Source organism: Papilio machaon, chromosome 11, assembly GCF_912999745.1.
Source record: "Papilio machaon chromosome 11, ilPapMach1.1, whole genome shotgun sequence".
In the NCBI taxonomy this organism is placed as follows: domain Eukaryota; kingdom Metazoa; phylum Arthropoda; class Insecta; order Lepidoptera; family Papilionidae; genus Papilio; species Papilio machaon.
The window spans coordinates 3882288-3904383 of NC_059996.1; the positions used below are offsets into that span (position 1 = coordinate 3882288).

Here is a 22096-nt window from a genome sequence, read left to right on the forward strand (position 1 = left end):
AACCCGCATGTGTTAAACGAAGCAGCGGCTTATTATCGATCAGTATTTTTTGGTTCCGTTTCTTAGTTAAGTAGACTAAGATACTAATGTAAGTGTATCTACTGAATGTTCTACTTGTTCTAGAAATTTCAACGAAGTTATTGTATTTTATCCGAATGCCGATGTAACTTGCCAGTTTTTAAACTTTATGTGGAAAACGTAAATTTTTGTATTCTCTAACGAAAGAGAATAGTCTTAGAAAGAGCCCGGATGAAGCCAGGAAAGCATAAGTAGGATTTTTATATTTTTGGTTAAGCTATACATTTATTTAGTTGCGGCAGAGGCAATATACACTATGTCTAACGCATTATTAGCTTACGAACCTTCATGCTCTATTATAACGGAATATAAAATCAAGCAACAAGAACTAAGGAGGGGTCGTAAAATTAATTATGTGTAAAATGTCAGCCACGTCCCCTTAGCGCACGGTTCGGAATTTTTTTATACGACTTGATTGCACGTGACTCAAAATATATTTAATGAGACATTATAGACTATAGAAATAATCTATATTGGTTTGATTGTCTTCTCATATTTTTTTTTTGTTTTAAGAAAAAATACAGAGAACACTGTACTACCAGTTTTTATCAAATTAGACCTGAAGTTAGAGCAATTGTTTTCTACACTGAAAAAGATGAAATATATTATGGTATGTTTGTAACGTATAAACTTAAAAACTACTGAATTCTTTCGCCATAAGTATGCTATTGTATCGTCACCATTTATAAATGTATTTCCCCTGCTTCTAAAATTAGAACTTCTCAAGAGGTCGAATCCTTAATCTGTATTTAATATTCTCTACCGTAGAGAATAACGAAAACGGTAGAGAATATGGGGAGAATACGGGGAATACGGGAGAATACGGGGAGAATACGTATAAATATTAACTATAGTTAATATTTATAAAAAAAAATGTGCCCCCGTGCAGGGCCAAGTTAAACCACTAGCTAAAATATAAAGTACGAAGTATAAAATCGTACGCACAAAACTTGGGCTTGTTCATTATAAACACATTATAGTAAGTGTAATTCTTTCCAATCACCGTATTCGAAGACATTTTAAGCACTAGATGATTCGGCCGTGTGATATAGCATTGCTTGTGAAGCAATAATTTGTTAATATCTATATTGCATGCTACAACCGAGACACGCGATCGCACCATTTCAATTTGATTTTATATACTTATGATTCCTAGATATTAAAAATTTCTCCACTTATGCTCTTTGTTTTTTATTATTAAATAATGTTAAATGTAATATTTTATCTATGTTGTTTTTTTTTTGTCCCCTGTGCGTTCCTACATCGCTATACAGAATTTGTTGAAAATTTGGATTGAAGTTCTATGGACCGCCGGAGAAAGTCAACATTTACACCCTAAAAAAACTGAAAAATGTTTTCAATTATTAAAGTAGCTTGGTGCTTGCACTATGACATTTAGTTTACGCACGATAATGATGCACTATGACAAGTTTATCCGCAGTGGACTGTGGAATGCCAGATTGTTCTTCAATCATGGACACCTATGTTTGTTTTGAAAATACTTACTGGATTGCTGCATCGTTTTAAATTATATTATAGATGGTTTTTATTAAAATTACAAATGTATTTATTGTTTTATTTATTTGGCATGAGTTCAATAGGAATTAAAACCAATTATCAAATCTATGTTATGAAAATGACATGACGCTACTTATTTCTTCAACATCTATGTTCATGCAAATGTATTTGGATTTGGCTAATTTGTCATACATTGTTGAATTATTATTTTCAGTAACAAACGCTTAGTTGACATAATATAGTTAATATTGCAAAAACAATAATAGTACTTTACTAAAAATATGGAGGTAGTTTAAAAAATAAACTAAATATTTGCTCTATGGTTCTTTGTGGCTTGAAAGCTTTTGTACATCCAATTAAACTAAGCAAAAAATAGTTATTAACATTTAAAGTATTTATACAAATGTGTAGCGAAAACAAACGAGGGTTATTTTTAACTAGATATAAAATTAGATAACTGCCATGATTTTTTTTTTGCAACAAAAAAAACATTTCAAGTAAGAGTATAGTGTGCTAACATGGCTTACTAGTGCTTTTGAAATTAATAATGGTATCAAATAAAACACGGTTAATTTTGTAATTACCAGAAAAAAAAATAGGGTAACCTATTGGCGATAATGAGCATATTTGAGATACATATATACATATATATTTTTATATCATAAGGTGGCAAATGAGCAAACGGCCACCTGGATTTGCCGCAATAGCGAGGCGACCGTTGCCCAGAGATATCCGCAAATGCAGATGCGTTTCCTACCTTTAATCAACGGAGAAGGGGACGCACAGAAAGAGGATATTTCTCCTTCCTATGCGTCCCCTCTTCCGCCAAATCCACTTCCCCTTCCCAACCTTTCCTAATAAGAAAAGGGTGGGAAGGGAAAGAGGACTTTTCATTTTTTTTGTAAAAATTATAGTATCCATGTTTTTACAGGATTTTTTTTAAATTCGTATTTGTTAAAGTTAATACCTTATCATTATTGAGTAAAAGTAATAACTACATATTTTAGATCTATTATGTATTCAACATAACCTGATTTTTTCTGATAATTAAAAAACAACAATTTAAACTATATTGCCTATGAGTGTATTTAATTAAAAATATGTATTTTAGACAATATCTTTGATGCAGCAAATTATTGTAATATTGAAACTTTCGTCATTTTGGTTTTGGCATACCAGGTTCAGCTAGTATAGTCCGACAAACATATCTGCCCCGTAAGAGGAACGCTGCTATCGCAGTTAGTTACATGAGAGAATATGTGAATATGTAATATGTAAAACCTATTTAGGCATAGGATTGTATAAAACTTTTTTTGCACGGAAGTGCGCTAATTAGTTATAAATCGACAAAATTATCTGACCCGGTGGACTTCACAATCTAATAGCTCACTAGCGCCCTCCTGACAATATCAAAAAGTGTCAGTAGATCGTTTTCGTACTGTGTAGCTGACATGTCAATTTTTTTGTCTATGCCATTGTCTATGCCTATGTAGGTTTTCCATATTTTCTGACTGAACGAATAGTGATAGCAGCACCTCTCATCAGGCCAAATATTCTTGTTTAACTTCAGTTATATATCGCCACTTTACAAGAACAACGTGATATTTTTTAAACCACAACTTTAGAGGAGAGCAATTTTTGACATTTAAATGTTGATAAATTCTAAAATATTGATAATTTTACCGTCGGAAAATAATAAAATTGTTGCGGTAATTAATGTGTAAATTTTATTTAGATAATAAAGATTATAAAGATTCTTAGCTTAACTGTTCGATGTAAACTTAAACTTAATTTTTTTGGATTGCAATAAATTGTCATTTTCATTTTCATTTTCAATTTATCAACGCTTAAATGTTTGAAATTGCTCTCCTGTAAAGATGTGGTTTTTAAAATATCACGTTGTTCTTGTAAAGAGGCGATATGTGAAGTCAACCAACCCGCACCGGCCCAGCATGGTTGACAATGGTCTAGTCACCCCTAACTTTAGTATGCTCCGAGCCCCTCGGTGGGGACTTATAGTGAACTAATGATGACTAGCTCTTGTCTATCAATGCAAAAAGGAGAATTATATAGGTGATCCATGTTGTACTCTAGCTGTCTTGTCATGATTTTTTCATGAATGCAATTTCCTATTTCTACATAGGCGCTTCTCTTACAAGCCCAGATACGTCTGTAACACTAGATTGTAATTTAGTTTGACTCATGCCCTCCGGATCAGATGATTTTATTGGTCTATATGTTTAAACATTACTCTAATAAATAAAACAAAATTATGTAACAAAATATACAATAACAATGTTTGCTTAAATAACATCTTTACCAAGAGATCCATGGTGGTTGATTCATTTTGTTTATAGGTACATGAGTCATATTGACAGGCAAATTAATAACAGCATAAGTCCTATGTAACTTTTTTAAAGTTTTCAGTATTGTAGCGCCACTACGGCCCAGGAGGAAAGCGGCTGGGATGTTAACATCAAAGTCCATTCTGAAATAACATAGACAACAGAGTCAGAGATACTTTAGATATGAGGAATTTGTTTGTTTTGGTAGCCTAATTTCACAATATTCCAGTTATAGAAAAATTGCACTTTACAACAAATGTAACATCTGCCCTTCTTGTTGAAAATTCAGAAAATTCCACTGTCCTTTGTACTGCCACTCTTGTCTCTTTTTTGCATTAATAGAATTAGAAGGATGGCAAGTGGCTTTGTATTGACTCTTATTGTCTTTTTGATTCAACTTTTAAAGTGAACCTTTGCATATAGCAGTGGTCAAACTTTTGTGAGATGGAAACAAAAAACGGCAAAGGCAAGCAATATCAATGCAACTCCACAACCTAGGTATTCATTTATTAGTTCTATTAAAATCATAACCACATAATAGCTTCTCGATCTTTTAGAAAAGATGTTGATTTACTCAACTTACTTGTCATCCACCATCTCTATGAGATGATCCAATGTGTCATCCCACCTATCTACTGATTCTGTTATTATTATGGCACGGGCTCCAGCCTGTTGGGCTTTGGCTGTTTTGTAAACAAACGAACATTCTCTGCAATTAAAAAGCAATGCATGTTAATGTTAAATACTAAGACTAAAGTCAACTTAATAACTCTTTACATCAATTGAATTGATATGTAAAAGAAAATATTGTTAATGGTTCTTTCCTCTCTCTCTGTCTAGCTTGTTTCCCACATGGTGTTGGGGTCGGCTTTCCTAATTAGTTTCTTTCACTTTGCTCTGTCCTCGACATCTTCATCTGAGACATGGCACTCACTCATGTCTTAATGGTTCTTTACTCTTTAATATAATGAAAATAAATACTAACCCTCTTTCAGATAATGCAATGTGTCCAAATACTTCTTCATTATTTATTATATCACCACAACTGTGCAATGGTAAAGTGGGGACTAGACGTGTTTTCTCAAACTGAAGACTTTCATTCTAAAACAATAAAAATTTACAATATTTCAGTAAACCAAAAGCAATTGTCATGTTTTCGAGTGTAATATTATACTTTGTAAAAAAATATAATATTATTACTTACGAAGGTTGCGCCAAAATCCTTCGCCGGTCTTATACGATATGAATATCTCAATTCAGGTGGATCAATAATTTCGAAAAATACATCTCCTGCAATAACATCGGCAATTGATGCACCATCATTAAAATGCAAGTCATTGGCTGTAAAATAAGAAAGAACATAAAATAATATGATAAACGTGATATTTTTAAGAAATGTATAAAATTGTAATTGCCACAGATTTCCACTTAAGCATCAGGATTTTGTAAGGTTTGCTTGTTATTATTAAAAATAATTAATTTACCTCCTGGAGAAGCTACGTTTACAAATGTAATAATGAAAATAAATAAATATAACTGTAAATAAGTGCAAACATTTAAAATTCTGTGAAACACGATCATTTCTATTTACAATATGTCAGTGTCATTGTCAACTGCTGTCTCTATGACAGCTATCATACTGTCTGTCACTAACCTATACAGATGGATAGGTTGAAAGGTTAAAAGCCGAATTGTGTGCCTTGGACCTTGGGTGGATTTGCGGAGGCCGCTCAAAAACACATTTATTGTAGCTCTCACAGAAATTAATTGAAAGCAAACTACTGAAACATATGCTAAAACTAATGGGCTAACATTTCATACCCAAATTACTGACAGAAAATATTAATTTAAAGACCTACGGCTGATCTTAATGTAACAGGCGTAAAGCTCACTATAAATTTTTAGTTTCTCAGTACTTTTGTTAGGGGCAGCCTTTTTTAATTATTGATAATTGATTCCGATTTTAAGTATTTTTTATTTTCAATTTATTTTATAGAAAAAATGTTCTTGTATCCATTTATGAACGCTATCAAATTTATGTATATTTAATTAGTGTTCCAAAAAACGTAATTAGACAAAGGAAATCAATTTTGTTGAAATTAAAAGTGAAGAAAACAGTGAAAAGACTGGGTGCATATAAAATTAAATAAACAACAAGTCATTAAAAAATCTTGTATAAGATCAGAAACAGAAATTGCTGTTTCCCAAAAGTTTAAAAAACAATATTAATGAAATTTCAAACCCATTGTTTGTAAGTAATATTGAATATAAGTAATATTAAAAATGTTCTAAGTCAATTCCTACCACCAAATTTAAAAAATTCTGATGACGGGAAGTGGCGGATTTGTTGAAGATAAAATATATAAATAAATATAGTCGATGAGCAAGCTAACAGTTTGAGTTTAAAAATGTATATTTATAAAAATAAAATATGAATAAATGTCACAAGTATTTTGATTTGAATTGTATACTAGATTCCCGTTCAATTAATATTATTGATAATAAAGGACCAATGTCCTTTTTTGTAATAAAATAGTGATTTACAGATTTTGTAGTTTTTGATAGAAAAAAGAAATGAATGAGAAGAGAAATGAAAAATAAAATAGTACCTGTATGGTATCCCCTATCTTTTATGATGTGGTCCAATAAAAAAACGCCACGTAAACTGGCTAACATTTTTCTACAATATAGCAAGAGGTCAGATGTAGTCTATGACCGGGAAAAAACCACATGATCTCCAAACTTGCACTTCATTTAAATTCCATTTAACGCATTTTAATAATTTGCAAAATACATTTACCACGACTCTAAAATAGATTTCTTTTCTCTTTTTGGTTCAAAATCTCAATGTAGCTACTACTAAAAAAAACATTTCAAGTTAGAAGATTATGTGCCCCATATTTAAAGCAAATAATTTTTTCCAAATGTATCGTTTCAAGCTTAAACGGAACGGTTTTCCATAAAGTTTTAGAGATAAAAAAATATCCCGACTTCTAGGGAAATTGCACAACGAGTGTTTTTATATGGACGTGAACGTGACATAAAAATAATGCGCTTGGAACTTTAACAAAATCCATAAAAATTAAAGAGAGTAGAAACTATTAATGGTCTATTTAAAAAACGAACCAACTTTAATGAAATAAACGGATTTTTACAAAAGATGTAAATTTGCACTGAAAATTCTATTATAACTATTCGTTTCGATGTTAACGCTAAATGTTAACAAACGAATTAAATATTGGGTGTTTTTGTGTTGGCTAAATCGTATAATTGAGCAGGTTGTATTGAAAGCTGAAATGACAGATTGTCAGATAGCATTTATTGTATTTGTTTGTATGTGAACGTCAGTCTTTGCTTTTTCTTTTGAATTTGTTAGTTAGTATTCGGTTTTCTTGCAGTATGTGCCTTTTATAAGTTGCCGGCAATTCGCGAAATCGTTTAGGATTCACAAAGAAAATATTTTTTTTTTATAAATTTTACAATCAATAATAGTAAATTGATTTGTGTACAAGTTATTGATCCAAATTTTTGGTAAGTTTCCAGACAGCTGGTTTTATATTAAGGTTCTTTTTTTTTTCAAAAACATTTATTTTTTTCAAAATCATCGCTACCACGGTTCGCAAGATTTTTTTTAGGATTGTTGTAAAAATTACGTTTTCTCAGTTTTAAATATTGAAGTATAGATTTTCTCGTTTGAATAACATTATTGATATGTACTTGTTATTTACCACAACCAGATAAAAGCCAATTTTCCAAACTGTTGCATCATATTTTCAAGCTTTACTATCAAAAAGAGAACATCCTTCCTCAATTCCTTAAGATTGTTTTCATTCACACTTCTTTTTCTTTAAAGAGCTTTAAATTTTTTTTAACACATTGTTATTGAATAAAAATTGTCACACGATATAATAATATTATTTGCAACTTGCTTTCTCCAACTCCTTATAGTCTTGCTTGCAAGGGTTTTAATATGATGTCAAATGTTCTTAATATATTTAGAGTGACTAGGATGTACATGTAAAGTCAGAGAAAATGATACTGAATGTTCTAAAGGACTGCAAAAGCAAAACATAATTAATGATCTCTAAATTTTTTTCTATTAATTATCTTGTCCAATATTGAACATATATTTTTAAAGCCTCTGTCTATTCATTGACTGATGGTGATGAAACATAGATTTTAAAATATGGTATTTTTTTTTACTTAGATTACAACAATGGAGGAACCTCCCTCCGAAGAAAGTTTAATATCAAGATCATATCAGACTCAACTGGAAGAAATTGCTTTAAGGAAAAATACAATAATTTATCTACCAACAGGTATTATTCAATAATTAGAAAAAATAATTTATAAATAAATATTTTTTGTTTATTAACTTTTTTAATTATTTTGGTATTTTAAGGTTCTGGGAAAACCTTTATTGCTATTAGCCTTATTGGAAGATTTAAGAACAGTTTGAGCGGAGAATGGGGAAATGGTGCGAAAAGAACATTTTTTCTTGTCAACACGGTGCCATTAGTGCAACAGCAGGTAAATTTAATTTTTTTTTAAATAGTGACAATATTTTAACAATATTGTCTCACTTTTTTTACCAACTTTAGTGTGTTATTGTTTCAGTTAAGGCTTTAAGGGTACTTATGATAATGTTTATTAGAAAATGGAATACTTATAAATTGTAAAATAAAAGCAACTGCTTGCTACAGTTAAAATCTTGAATGCAGATTATTAATGGTTTAATTTTTAGACAACAATTGATAAGTCATTCTAGTGAACTAGTTGTCAAAATTATATTTTTTAATTTATATATCCCAAAATATTCTGTGATTGTTAGGCAGGTTTAAACTATGGGTGCTCATTCCCATATTTATAAAATGTTATAGTGTGAATTTTTTTTAGCGAAAATGTATTATGGATTTATGTCCCGTAAAAAAAGTTGCTGGTTATAGCGGAGAAGATCGAGTTGATTTTTGGAACAAAAAGAAGTGGGACGAGGAACTGAGTAATAATGAGGTAAATTGACCATTAAAATTAATGAATGAAAAATGTTAACTTAACCCTTAATAATAATACATGAAGAATGTATTTTTTTATATCATAAGGTAGCAAACAAGCAAACGGTCACTTGGATTCGCCGAAATAGCAAAGCGACCGCTGCATATGGTCATTTACAATTGTAGACGCATTGCCTACCTTTAATGAATGGAGAAGGAGACCCACAGAAAGACAATATTTCTCCATCCTATGAGCCCTCTCCCTCTCCCCCTCCACCAAATCCACTTCTTGTTCCCATCATTTCCTTATAAGATAAGGGTGTGAACGGAACCTAGACTAAAATTAGGCCTCCTGCACAGATACTCATCAGATGAAACACAGAATTGTTACCACCCAACAGATATTGTTGTTGCGGGATCACTGTTGTGTGATGTGGTATAATTAAGAAATTATTCAGCATTGACTTTGTTCTAGGTTATTGTTATGACAAGTCAAATCTTATTTGATATGATAACACATAAATACATAAATGTAAGAGACATAAATCTGTTGGTTTTTGATGAATGCCATCATGCCATTGATGACCATCCTATGCGAATGGTAATGAAACATTTTGAAGCTTGTCCAAAAGAAGAACAACCAAGAGTAGTTGGTAAGTAGTGTTATAGTTTTTGATTGCAATAAATATATTGGTGATAAGAAATACTTTTGAATTAGATATGTCTTAAAATAGTGTCAATTGTTAAGCCAATTAACACTTTATCTGGCTGAAGCTCCTAACTAGGAGCAATTAGTTTTAGAAAATTTTATTGTACACATAAAGCATAACCTAACGGTACTTCAAAAATACATATTACAGTTGTTGATTTTAATAGTTAAGATCATCAAAATTATATAATAATCATAAAATAATATTTAAGTATTACCCCAGAATTCCAACTTGTATTAATACAGATTACCATCCCTTACATTCTCACTAACAAAACGGAGACAATATTATGTTTTAATACAAGTATCGCTGCAGTGAAAACACACAGTTACATTGTTCTAGGTTTGACTGCTACACTTCTAAATTCAAATGTCACCCTGTATAAAGTTGAAGAGTCGTTGCGACAGTTGGAAACAACTTTCCACGCAACAATCGCTACTGTTAATGAGTTTGGAGAAGTATTAACGTAAGTATTTTCAAACACATAATATAAAATGTACACACATAATTCTGCCGATTAGCAGATCACAAAAAAAGGAAGATTTTTTTTTTTAATAACACTGGCCCATTACATTATTTAATTTTAGGTCTAATTTGAAAATGGTACATTAGTCAACAGTCATTAATATTAATCATTCAATTGATTGTAAACCGTTACTATAATTTTCAACTGTTTCTGTTATTACGAAATCTAAAATAATGCATATTGTAAGAGCAATCCAATTTTAGTAGATGGCGCCACTAATGATAATAATACGTAGAACTGGCACATATTGGCGCCGTGACTTGTTTACGAAAAAATGTAGCGATTAGAGTTGTCTTTTGTTTATTTTTATTATTCCTTCTTGTGTGTGTTTTTTCTTCACGTTTTAACGAGTTTGTTTTGTATAAAGTTTTATTTACGTTTCGTAGTGTATTGTTATGTATTAAATAGTTGAGTTGTATCAAAAATAAACAGTCTCTTTTATCAAAGTAAAGTGTCTTGTTTCACTGAACACATATTGTTTAGTTACTTATTTATTCCCCTTTTTATGTTCTGCTAATTTTGTCGGTGTAGGTTTAATCAGTAAGGGCTTGCTAAAAAAATTTACTTATTGTGTATTCCTAGTAATGTAATATATTGGTAGAGTCAGTATGAAATGATTAGGCATTGATTAGCTTTGCGTTTTTTGATGACGTGTTTTCTCTTATTTGTAGTTATTCAACAAACCCGAACGAGTTCATAGTGGAATATAGAACTTATAAAATACCAATAATCGCCGAAGAAGCTTTCACGTTGCTACGTGAACTTAAATCTTTAATTGAAAAGGTGAAATTGCCAACTGTTGAGAGAAGCGATGTGAAATTGAAGAAGGGCCAAATTGATATATCGGTTGATCCTAAGAAGGTATGTTTCTTCGAGAATTTTTAAAAATCTAAGAATAACAAAAAAATAAAGTGATTTTATGTGGAAAAAGAATTGTACTGCTATCTATTTTGAGAATACAATAAAAATAGTTGTATTTCTAACGATCTTACTTCTTACTAATATTACAAGTGCGAAAGTTTAGATGGATGGATGTTTGTTTCTTATTACGTATATCCAGAATGATGCGCTTAGAATTTGAACTTAGTCTGGAAGAACATGAAGGCTACTTATTTATACATAAATATATTAAACTAGCTGTCGCCTCCGACTCCGTCCGCGCGGAATTAAAGGAAAAACTTAATATGTATGTATTTTACAGACTATGTTCTACAACTGTGCCAAATTTCATCAAGATCCGATGAGCCGTTCCGGAGATACCTTCAAACAAACATCCATCCATCTAAACTTTGGCATCTTATATATATAAAAGAAAGTCTTGTTAGTTACACTATTTATAACTCAAGAACGGCTGAATCGATTTGACTGAAAATTGATGGTGAGGTAGCTTAGAACTGCGAGACGGACATAGAAACTTTTCTTGTGAGCATTTTTTTTATTTTGCGCAGACGATGTCGCAGGTAAAAGCTAGTTTATAATATTAGTAAGTTAGCTAGTAGTATTATATTCGAAAAATATTTTATATTTACTTTAGTATTGACTCAGTATTGTGTGATTTGATTAAAAACGTTAGATCAATTCAAGTAGAAAATCGTCCATACAATCCTTTATCAAAATATCGAATATTTGTTATATATTTGTTATATTGCAATAAAAAATATTCTTACAGATTGTGAAACAGGTAAAAAATATGATTGTATCAATTGAAGAGTTTATTACTGAATTAGGAATTTATGGCGGTAATATAAGTATAATAGCTTATATTATTCTGTTGGAGCAACTGAAGAGAAAAGCTATAACATTGGAAGAAGAGAATTTATACCGTTTTACCATAACACATCTTGTTGAGTAAGTCTTTGCATGTGTCATCTAACTTGGATAATTTTCGTCTGCAAAAAAATGTGACTTTATATTTAAAATCTGTATGTAGCGTTTCTTCCACTAGATCTAAAATTAATTGTCAGAGTTTAAGAATTAATTCTCAGTATATGGTTGTAAAAAGAACATATACAAAAGGAAGGAAGGATTTGGAGAGAAAGACCTGCTGACTCATTTGAAAACTTTATTCACTAACACTAGGTCCAACACTAAGCACTAGCGATGTCCTAGGTCGTAGACAAATCGTAGGTTTCACTGGTATCACTCTTGATGACTAGTTTTCACTTCGAAGTAGCCTTGAAGGTAGCTCAAACTGAACTGACTCGCTCGCCGCCTCCCTGCGGCTGTTTATATAGGCCGAGACGAATCCCAGACCATTCCAGAAAGTTCCTTACTCGCGCGAACGTGATCGACCAGGATGGATGATTCCAGAAAGTTGAAGCATGTACCCGATTTTCGAGATACTTCTATATACAGTCAAAACCGTTTATGGCGACATCGTTTAGAACAACATACCGGTTAAATTGACCAAAATCAAAGGTCCTGGCTGAATGTTATATACATATCTTTCCTATTAATAGCTGTCACCGGTTGTAACAACTATCGGTTTTTACGACTCAATATGAGTAGTCCCTTCGATGTCGTTATAACAGATTTTGACTGTAGTTCTATAGTAGTACTTCTAACGCCATCTAGTATTGAGTGGGGGTTTCATGTGTCTTCGTAACACTATTATAGTAATAGTTATAACTGATATTAAATTTATAAATGCAATTTATTCAGGGTCAGGATGATTTTAAGCGACATAATGAAGAATGAGACAGGATTTGAAAGGGTTGTTAGACATTCATCGGACAAAGTACTTCATCTTTTAAATATATTAAAAGAATACAATCCAGATATTATTAAAAGTGACAGTAAGTTAAGCCTTTTTAATGACATTTTAAAAGAATAGAAGAATCATTTTAATATGAAGCATAAATGAAAAAAAAACTATTTTGCTTTATTTTTACTGGTAAAAATTTTCCGCTTCAATATTTAACAATTTTACTGCTGTAATAAAAGTCGTTAGTTTTTGACTTGAGCGGACCCTTAGTATAGATTTCTTTTACAAGATATCATATATACTATATGTACTTCGTTTCGATTGAAAACCTAAATTAAGTTATAAAGAAAAGCCATACTTTATACAATATTTTATATTTTCTGAAAATTGTGAGATAAAATGATGTGACATTGTAAAATAAAGATAGCTAAAGTTATATAGTTATGTGAGAAAAAGCTTTTCACCAGAAATATTTTGGAATTTAAAAGTAAATTGTAGTTTGTCTATGTTTTAGGGTTTTTATTGAAATCCAGTATACAAGACCACTTTTTGACTCTGATAGATGTGTTATAAATATTTCAGGTCCATTAAAAGTTAACTGCTCAAGGCAATCAATATCGGCAATAATATTTACACAGAAGAGATTTTCTGCAAAAATATTGTACAACTTACTAAAGGAGGTGATTGAAGTGAATCCACAAGATTTTGGTTTTTTGAAACACGATTTCATCGTTGGCTTCAATGTGAATCCGTACAATAATACAAGGGAGCAGTATTTCACGAAGAAACAAAGCCAGCAGGCGTTGCTGAAGTTTGCTAACAAGTGAGTATTACCCAAAGAAGCCTCACAATTTAATACATATTGTCATCCTAGTTATACTATATTTCCTTTGATAAAACATAGACAACATTAATACTGAATCCAGTTTTTTTTTTATTAATCAACAAAATTTACAGTTTTTTGCTCAGTTGTGTGACTTAGTGCCATTAAACATGGAATGTTTATCCCAGCACTGCGCAGTTCACCATATGTTTACATATCTAATATATATAACAACTTAAAGTGTACCAATTATACAATATAAAATCTTATCATAGAACTAACTAAATTAACAAATCATTCCGAGGGTAGATGTTGTTGGTATTCTTTTACAATGTTAGGTTGCGAACTGGCGTGTTAATTATATTTTTAGTTTTAGATATATTTAGTTTACCTATTAGTTAAATTTTTTTGAAACCCACAGCTACGGTAAAGCTGCTTTGTCGTAACACCTGTGTTCAGACAATGTTGCTATCTCGCTCATTCATCAATATTATCTCTCTGTAGATTTATCTTCCGACATCTTAGTCATCGCTCCCTTCTTAATCAAGTCACCTATCCCCTGGTGCCTCTCCCTACCGATGAACCCTTCCACTTTCATAATTAAAGTTCTTACTCGTAAAGTACAAGAAGCCCATACCATGCTAACCTCTTGCCTTTGAAAGAAAAAAAAAAACGGATATAATAAAGCTATAGTGTCACGCCGTTTGATACATCTACTAGAGTGCCTACTATGCGATCACGAAAACATGATAGTCGCTTAAAATGTGACCTCCCACTAATGATTTTGGTTGAATTGTCTTTAAATTTTTCGCTCAATTTATTTAACATTTTTGATATTTCATTAACATTCCAGAGACCTCAACACTCTGATTGCGACAAGTGTTATAGAGGAAGGAATAGACATTCCGCAATGTCGCTTAGTCTTGCGCTTTGACCCGCCAGCTGAATATCGTTCTTACATTCAAAGCAAAGGTAAATTTAAATTTTGTTAAACTTTTCAGGCGCACGACTTATCGCTTAGTGGAAAAAAGGTTGAACAACATTTAGTAATTGAATTTTGATAAAAAATCATTTGAATGGTAAAGCCTAATTGACATAAATGTATCGTATATAAATATAGTGTTTGCCTCGGACTTATTACATAAGTTATATACATGACTTGTATATTATTAATATCTTTGTTTTTTTTTTTCGAATAAAATGATAAGGATTACAATTTGTAATGCATGTGTTTGGACAGTGGAAACCCACTTTAATATGTTACGTGTATTTAGGTCGAGCAAGATCCTCTGAATCGGCGTACGTAATATTAATATCAAATGAAAATAAAGTCAAATTTATGCGGAGATATGAAGAATTTCAAAAAATAGAGCAACACGTGCAAAGGGTAAGAAAAATACTTTTTTGAGATACGCTTAAAAGATTTAAAAAATTAAATGTAATCTTTTTTACTAGTAAACGCGCGTTACAATGCATTAACTTTCCTATTACATATTAACTTAAACATTTGTCAAGATTTTTATCACAAGTTAATATTAGACATTACCTTCTTCTTGAGGTGCCTCTCCGACTAGCGAAGGTTGACGGTCAGTTCTCCATATTTCTGTTTATCCCTTGCGAGGCGAAACAGTTGGACGGCACTCGCAATTCCAGTTCACTCTCTGATGTTGCGCAACCACGATTTCTTCCGACGACCAACACTGCTTTTGCCGGCAACTTTTCCCATCAGGATGAGTTGGAGGAGATCATATCTGTCGTGTCTGAGCACGTGTCCGAGATAGGATACTTTTCTCATCTTGACGGTCTGCAAAAGTTCCCTTTTTTGGTGGACTCGTCGCAGAACCTCCTCGTTTGTCACTCTTTGAATCCAGCTTATGGCCAACATGCGTCTATATGCCCACATCTCGAACGCTTCTATACGTTTCCTGAGATCTTCTTTTATTGTCCAAGCTTCGCATCCGTACAGAAGGATGGCCCAGATGTAACATTTTAGAAGACGGACACGCAAATGTATTCCAAGGTTAAGGGGGGGGGGTTAGGTGGGTAAAGACATTACGAGAAATGTTTAAATATAGTGTGTAAGCTTCCTAAATGAGATAAATAAAAATTACAAAATAAATAACACAGTACTTTAACTGTAAGCAGTTTTATTTTAGCTGTAGTTATTGTAGTTAGTTAATACGTATTAAAGTAAAACATACTTTTTATACATTTACTTTCATAATATCAATCACCAGCGGTCAAAGGGTTAATACAAGTGAATTGTTATAGATGTTAGTGGGAAAAACAGATAGTCGTGATGAACCTACGAAGAAAGACATCAGTGATAACTTATATAACGATGAAGATATACCGACATATGTAACTGAGCATGGAAGTAAGTTAATAACTCTTTTACAGTAAGTGAGGCAAAGGATTGCGGCAAGTTGTCAACGTTAGTGTTTGATTTTGACTGTAGGTTACTAATATTGTAAAAGCACATGTTTAGATGGATGGATGGATGTTTTTTTGAAGGTATCTCCAGAACGGCTTAACATATCAAGATGAAATTTGGCACAGATGTAGAACATAATCGGAAAGAATACATAGGCTACCTATTTCGTTTTTTTAATGTCGTGCGGACCGAGCCGTGGGCAACAGCTAGTAATATTATAAATGCGAAAGTTTTGATGGATGGATGGATATTTGATTGCGTGTTATAAGGGATCATCCATTAATCACGTGAGGCTCGAAAGTTTGGAGAGAGGGGTTTGGAAAAAATAAAAAAACATCACGTGTAGAATGGGGGACCTAAAAATACGTATATTTATTATCTGCCTGACGACGAAAATGTAATGAAAATTTAGTAAATTTAATATTACTAAAAAAATACACGAGATTTTCGTTAGATGAGTGTTCAAAAAGTATGTAAAAGCATCACGTGATTAATGAACCAGCCTTAATGTTTAATTCCCTTGTACACAGATCGTCTCTCAGCGCAGTCAGCTATCCAGTTGTTGCACAGATACTGCGCCACGTTACCTCACGATCAGTTCACTGTTATCACACCGATGTGGATAAGAGAAAAACTTAATTATCGTGATTGTGAGCATGTTCTAATTACTATTTTGTTGCCTATAGCTAGCACTATTAAGGACCCAATAAAGGTACGTGGAAAAGAATATGCACAGTGTTGTAAATACACTATAATGTTATCTCTATTTTTTTTTCTAAGTTATTTAGTCAAAATAGCGAAGTGACGGTTGCCATAAACATCTGCATTAGCGTTTTCTGCCTTTAATCGACAGAGGAGGGAAAGGTAAAGGGGATATTTCTCCTTAAATGTCACTTCTTTACCAAATCCACCTCCCCATTTCTTTTCTTTATTCTAATGTTTCTTTTTTTATTGTAATGTTCCCTTTTTTTTATGTATTTGATATTTGTCAGGGTAAACCGATGTTTGACAATAAATCGGCGAAACGTTCAGCTGCATTAAATGCATGCATTTTGTTACATAAAAATGGAGAATTAAATGAATATACTCTTTTACCAGAATCTTATAGGTAAGAATTTTTTTAAGTTTCCCTATACAAATAATATATTAATAGTTAATTATATATATATCGTATTGTAAATATATTTTCAGCCGCGTTGATTTCGATCAGGTCGATATAAAACAATGTTTTCCGAATTGGCCAGAACATGAAGAAGACAAAGGTAACAAAAATGTCCCCGCTGTCGGTACTAAGAAAAGAATACGCAAGCACGCTAAAGTGGTAAGTTTCTTAGTCTATAAGTTTTTTTTTTACATTTCGCTGAAGTTATTGTAGATAAATAGATTTATGCTTTTTTATTTTTACACTATAAAAAAGATTGTGTATGCGTCCCTTAAGCACTTCCAAATTACCACAGATTTCGATGAAGGTTTTTAGGATAACAGAAAAAAAAGAAATAAAATAGCATATCAAATTTAATGAAACTATTTGCTTTCACACAGTGACGTTTAAGTTATTTTTGACTTTTTAATATGAAGATTATGAAGAATATTTTTTTTTATATTTTCAGTATCCCGAGATACTTAATGGTCCTGGTAGTTGGGCGTGCGGTCAAAATACCTTTTACCTGCACATTATACAGTTGAAGGCCGCCTTCCCGGAGCCGAAGGACTCCCGCGAGAAGGCGCTGTATAACTTTATCCATAGAGGGGAAGGCTACGGTTTCCTCACTTCGAAGCCTCTCCCCCAGCTCTGTGACTTCCCAATGTTCCTCTCAGTCGGCGAAGTTACCACCTCCATAAAGATTAATTACGCAAAGATTGAAATTGATTTGAATTTATTTGAATTTATCAAAGAGTAAGTAGTTTTTTATTTATTTGTCTAGTTATTTATGGTTTGGTTTCAAAGAACATAATAGTGTGGAAGAACACATATGCTTCTTACTAAGTTTTTTTTTTAATTCCGCACAACTGAGTCAGCTAGAGATAACTAGTCAACAATAAATTCAAATCTCAGTCTTATGTGTCGATCATTTGCTATATTTATTATCTATGAAATCCACTAGAAAAAAAATCTAACGTTGATTTTCTTGTAATTTCAGATTTCACTATTTTATATTTTATTACGTACTCGAAGTTGCCAAAAAGTTTCTCGTTTTCGATGGCACAAAGAACAGCATGTACGTAGTTCCTGTTAAGAACGACGGCGATGGTTACGACATTGATTGGAACGTCATTCAACATTACAAAGATATACCACCAGTTACGGTACCCACTTTAGAGGTGAGAAATATCTGCCACTATTGTGTTTCCATTGCCGAAACAACTGATGAAAACATATTTTTATCCTTCCCATTTTGTTTGACAAATAACAGATAAAAAAATATTATGAGCACATGTTTTGTTGACAGTTTATGGTACTGTTCTATGGTAGAACTAGAAAAGGATCAAAATTTGACAGATTTATTTTTAAATATATATATTTTTAGTATTACGGTAAATAATCATTGTCTATATAATTATAATCCATTTTACTAATATTTTAAAAGAGAATGTTTAGATGGATGGATGAATGTTTGTTTGAAAGTTTCCCCAGAATCATTAAATGGATCTTGCTGTGATTTGATATAGATGTACAACAAAGTCTGGAAGAAGGCATAGCCTATGAAGTTTTTTTTAAATTCTTAACAGCCTATGTCTTCGACGGAGTCACGGGGGACAACTAGTATATTACTTATTTTCTAAAAAAAAAAATATATTTTCACTCATTTACGAACATAAATGCAATAATCGTGGATTTTAAACTTTTAATTAGCTTTTTAACTCGTAATCACAACTTGAAGTAAAACATTTTGGTACAGGAGCGCAAAGCGGTGAATGTGACAAGAGAGAGCTATCAATATAAAGTTGTGTCGCCCTGGTACCGCGCCACCATCTTCCCAGACAGGTTTGTTCATTCATTATTTTCTATTGGTTTTGATTCTTTCATTTGTGTGTTCTCTAACTTACTCACTTTTTTTCGATTTTGTTCTCTCGATTGCATCCTTGCGTCGCGAGTATCGCGTTGCCCGTAATCTGTACATAAACATTGAATCGCCGACGCGGGTGTCTATACGGTAAATCACCTGCTCCACCATCAAATCGCAGTGACTTTTCTTACGACGATCTTGATATATAGTTTGCAAGCGACTGATTTTGGTAAGGAACAAAATATTTGCAACGCGTGCCTGTGTAAAAATCTATATAGCATTGCAATGCGTAAGTCTTGCTGCTTAACGACTAAAATTAGGTCGGGTTTCGAAGATTTATATTGCCTTGTGTACGAAGGGCTTTACAAACATAATATTATCCCTCTCTTTCCCTATGACAATTATCTCACTCAATTTGAAGTTTTCCTCATATTTTTAATTTCCTTTTGACAATTGACATGACAAAACCATGTTTTAATAAATAAGGTAAGATATTAAAGTTTTCTCTTGATTTGTAGATATGTAGTGTCCGATGTACTGGAGTACATGAGTCCGCAGTCTCTGTTCGGTTCTAATACGTTTGCGACGTACGCTAACTACTATTCGAATAAATACAATTTGGAAATAGAAGGCGACAGACATCAACCACTACTTGAGGTAACAATTTATTAAAATGGTTTTTTTTATTACTATAAGAGGGGTTTTGAGGGAGGTACTGTTTTGCTCCGCCATCTTGAAAATATCAGTGACTTCTCACATTATATTCTTGACAAACAGGTTGTGTGCGACTGGCTTTGGCTATGATATAAAAATGTCGACGCCCCGCCGTTCCGAATTTACGGCCTTAGCGTCTAAAATGAGCAGATTTAGAAAATTTACATCACCTTGTGAACAAAGGGCGTAGGAGATAACTTTCTACATAAGTAGATTGGTACTCTTTAAAATGTTTTTTTTTGTCGTGTAATAAATATTAATTTCTTCTCCATTTTTAAAGAGATAAAAAAACCCCTTGAACAGGTACGTAACATCAGCACGCGTATGAACTGTCTGATGCCGAGGGCGTCTACAATCAGGTCTTTCTCGGAGAAGCAACGCAAGTTGATCAGCGCGGCGCAGGGAGATGACAAGCCGAGAGGGTTCTCAGAAATATTCATAGCCGAGTTCTGCATCAAATACGAATTCCCCGGCGTCTTGTGGTACAAGGCTACCATCCTGCCAAGTATATTGCACAGGTATTTGCAATATAGTTAGTTATCGTATGTTTGGATCGATGGATGGATGTTTGTTTGAAGGTATCTCCAGAACGGCTCAACAGATGTCGATGAAATTTGGAATAGACATAGTTCATAGTCTGGAAGAACACATAGGCATTTCATGTTTTTTTAAGTTCCGCGCGGACGATGTCGCGGACGACAGTTAGTATACTATATGTCTGAGACACATATTTTGAGAATCATTACTATTTCAATATTTCAGGGTCCATATGTTGCTTGTGGCGGAGGAACTTCGTGTTGAAATCGCAACAGCCACCAAATATGGACAAGTCAAATTGAATAGAGGTAAATTTTCTAGTGCAATTGAAACAAAACTGCCTGTTATTTCCAAAGAAATGTTATATATCTAGCTCGCTTAATCGCAAAGAAGAAAGTTTGAATGGATGGATTTTTGTTACAAGGTGTCTCCGGAACGGCTCAACGGATCTTAATGAAATTTAGCACAGAATAGTAAATAGTCTTTAAGAACACATAGGATACTTATTAAGTTTTTTATTTAATTTCACACGGATGTAGTTGCTTAGTTAAACAGTGCGAGTTCTTTCGTAATACAAAATTAAATCATGTTATAATATTTTGTTCGCCCGGAGGATTAAAAAAAAATTAGTAATATGATCCGGGAATAGTGTAGCTTCCGAACAGTGAAAGAATTTTACAAATCTATTTAGTAGTTTTGGATCAATAAAATCTTACCTCTTCACAATATTAGTGTAGATATTATTTTATAAAATAAACAGGTGAGAAATGGGAGCCAGTGGGAGTAGATATGGAGGTCGCGAAAAAGTCTCTGTTGTCGCAAGTTGAAGGCCCCGAAGATCAGATGGCAGCCCTCAAAAATACCGTGGACAGGTAACTTTGAAATAAAAAGGAAATAATGTATTTTATATCATCTTCAATACTGTTTTCAGTTAGCTAAAATTTAAAACCAGGATGTGTGTTACGTAACCTTGACTTTTCGCTAGTGCCATTATTATCCATACAATATTTGTTTAAACTTTATGATATGAAACAAAATTAAACAAATTTACGCTATATTATTATTTTCAATATAAACACCATAATTTGTTTTTTTTTTTGGTTTTGGTTTTTTATATCAGAGAAACAAATTCAAATGTGGTTCTTGTTTCAGAATAAACAACCCTATAGATGAGAGCGCGCCGAGACCTGTCACATTAATGTCAATGAAAGATAGCGTGTACCAGCTGCAGAAGCAAAAGATAAACAAAGAATATCCCTGGGAGGTAAGTTTTATTGCAAACTAGCTGTCGCCCGTCACTCCGCCCACACGGAATTAAAAAAAATACTTAATTAGTAACTTATGTGTCCTTCCAAATTTCAGCGAGATTCATGCAGCCGTTCTGGAGATACCTTCTAACAAAAATCCATCCAAACCTTGGTATCTATCTATATATATAAAAGAAAGTCGTGTTAGTTACACTATTTATAACTCAAGAACGGCTGAATCGATTTGACTGAAAATTGGTGGGCAGGTAGCTTAGAACCAGGAAACGGACATAGGATAATTTTTACCCCGTTTTCTTTTTTCCGCGCGGACGGAGTCCCGGGTAAAAGCTAGTTTATAATATTAGTGAGATTTCTGACTAGTATGGACATAAAACGAGAAGAAACGTACACAAACGCTTATAGGTTCTAAACATTCATTTCCTCAATTAGATTGTTTAAAC

At 32.6% G+C, this 22096-nt stretch overlaps 2 protein-coding genes across 2 annotated transcripts in view; one reads left to right on the top strand and one right to left on the bottom strand.

The window, feature by feature from the left end:
- Positions 1-3639: 3639 nt before the first annotated feature.
- On the bottom strand, positions 3640-5536 carry LOC106713803 (PRADC1-like protein). The gene is made up of 5 exons (XM_014506669.2): positions 5426-5536; positions 5146-5282; positions 4927-5042; positions 4525-4650; positions 3640-4084 (listed from the first exon to the last, which is right to left on the bottom strand). The coding sequence occupies exons 1-5, from the start codon at positions 5520-5522 to the stop codon at positions 3913-3915; spliced, it is 648 nt and encodes a 215-aa protein (XP_014362155.2). The 5' UTR covers positions 5523-5536; the 3' UTR covers positions 3640-3912.
- A 1644-nt stretch (positions 5537-7180) lies between these two features.
- The window catches only part of LOC106714069 (endoribonuclease Dicer), a 29978-nt gene continuing 15062 nt past the window's right edge, over positions 7181-22096 (top strand). Inside the window, exons 1-24 of the mRNA XM_045680003.1 lie at positions 7181-7472; positions 8149-8260; positions 8344-8471; positions 8838-8951; positions 9408-9585; positions 9985-10108; positions 10840-11029; positions 11838-12016; positions 12830-12963; positions 13455-13695; positions 14549-14667; positions 14970-15082; positions 15967-16072; positions 16660-16841; positions 17122-17237; positions 17321-17450; positions 17740-18026; positions 18271-18451; positions 19030-19115; positions 19656-19794; positions 20155-20369; positions 20614-20696; positions 21149-21260; positions 21541-21652. Of these exons, the coding sequence (XP_045535959.1) occupies positions 8158-8260; positions 8344-8471; positions 8838-8951; positions 9408-9585; positions 9985-10108; positions 10840-11029; positions 11838-12016; positions 12830-12963; positions 13455-13695; positions 14549-14667; positions 14970-15082; positions 15967-16072; positions 16660-16841; positions 17122-17237; positions 17321-17450; positions 17740-18026; positions 18271-18451; positions 19030-19115; positions 19656-19794; positions 20155-20369; positions 20614-20696; positions 21149-21260; positions 21541-21652 (3372 nt within the window). The 5' untranslated portion in view covers positions 7181-7472; positions 8149-8157. The remainder of the gene's footprint in view (positions 7473-8148; positions 8261-8343; positions 8472-8837; positions 8952-9407; positions 9586-9984; positions 10109-10839; positions 11030-11837; positions 12017-12829; positions 12964-13454; positions 13696-14548; positions 14668-14969; positions 15083-15966; positions 16073-16659; positions 16842-17121; positions 17238-17320; positions 17451-17739; positions 18027-18270; positions 18452-19029; positions 19116-19655; positions 19795-20154; positions 20370-20613; positions 20697-21148; positions 21261-21540; positions 21653-22096) is intronic.

What these genes read in the sequence shown, in the direction of transcription:
- LOC106713803 (XM_014506669.2), bottom strand. Translation starts at nt 5,522, where the DNA reads ATGATCGTGTTTCACAGAATTTTAAATGTTTGCACTTATTTACAGTTA. An exon ending in ATTGCATTATCTGAAAGAGG is followed by an intron (nt 4,651 to 4,926) that starts GTTAGTATTTAT and finishes TTTTAATTGCAG; the next exon opens with AGAATGTTCGTTTGTTTACA. An exon ending in ATAGAGATGGTGGATGACAA is followed by an intron (nt 4,085 to 4,524) that starts GTAAGTTGAGTA and finishes ATGTTATTTCAG; the next exon opens with AATGGACTTTGATGTTAACA.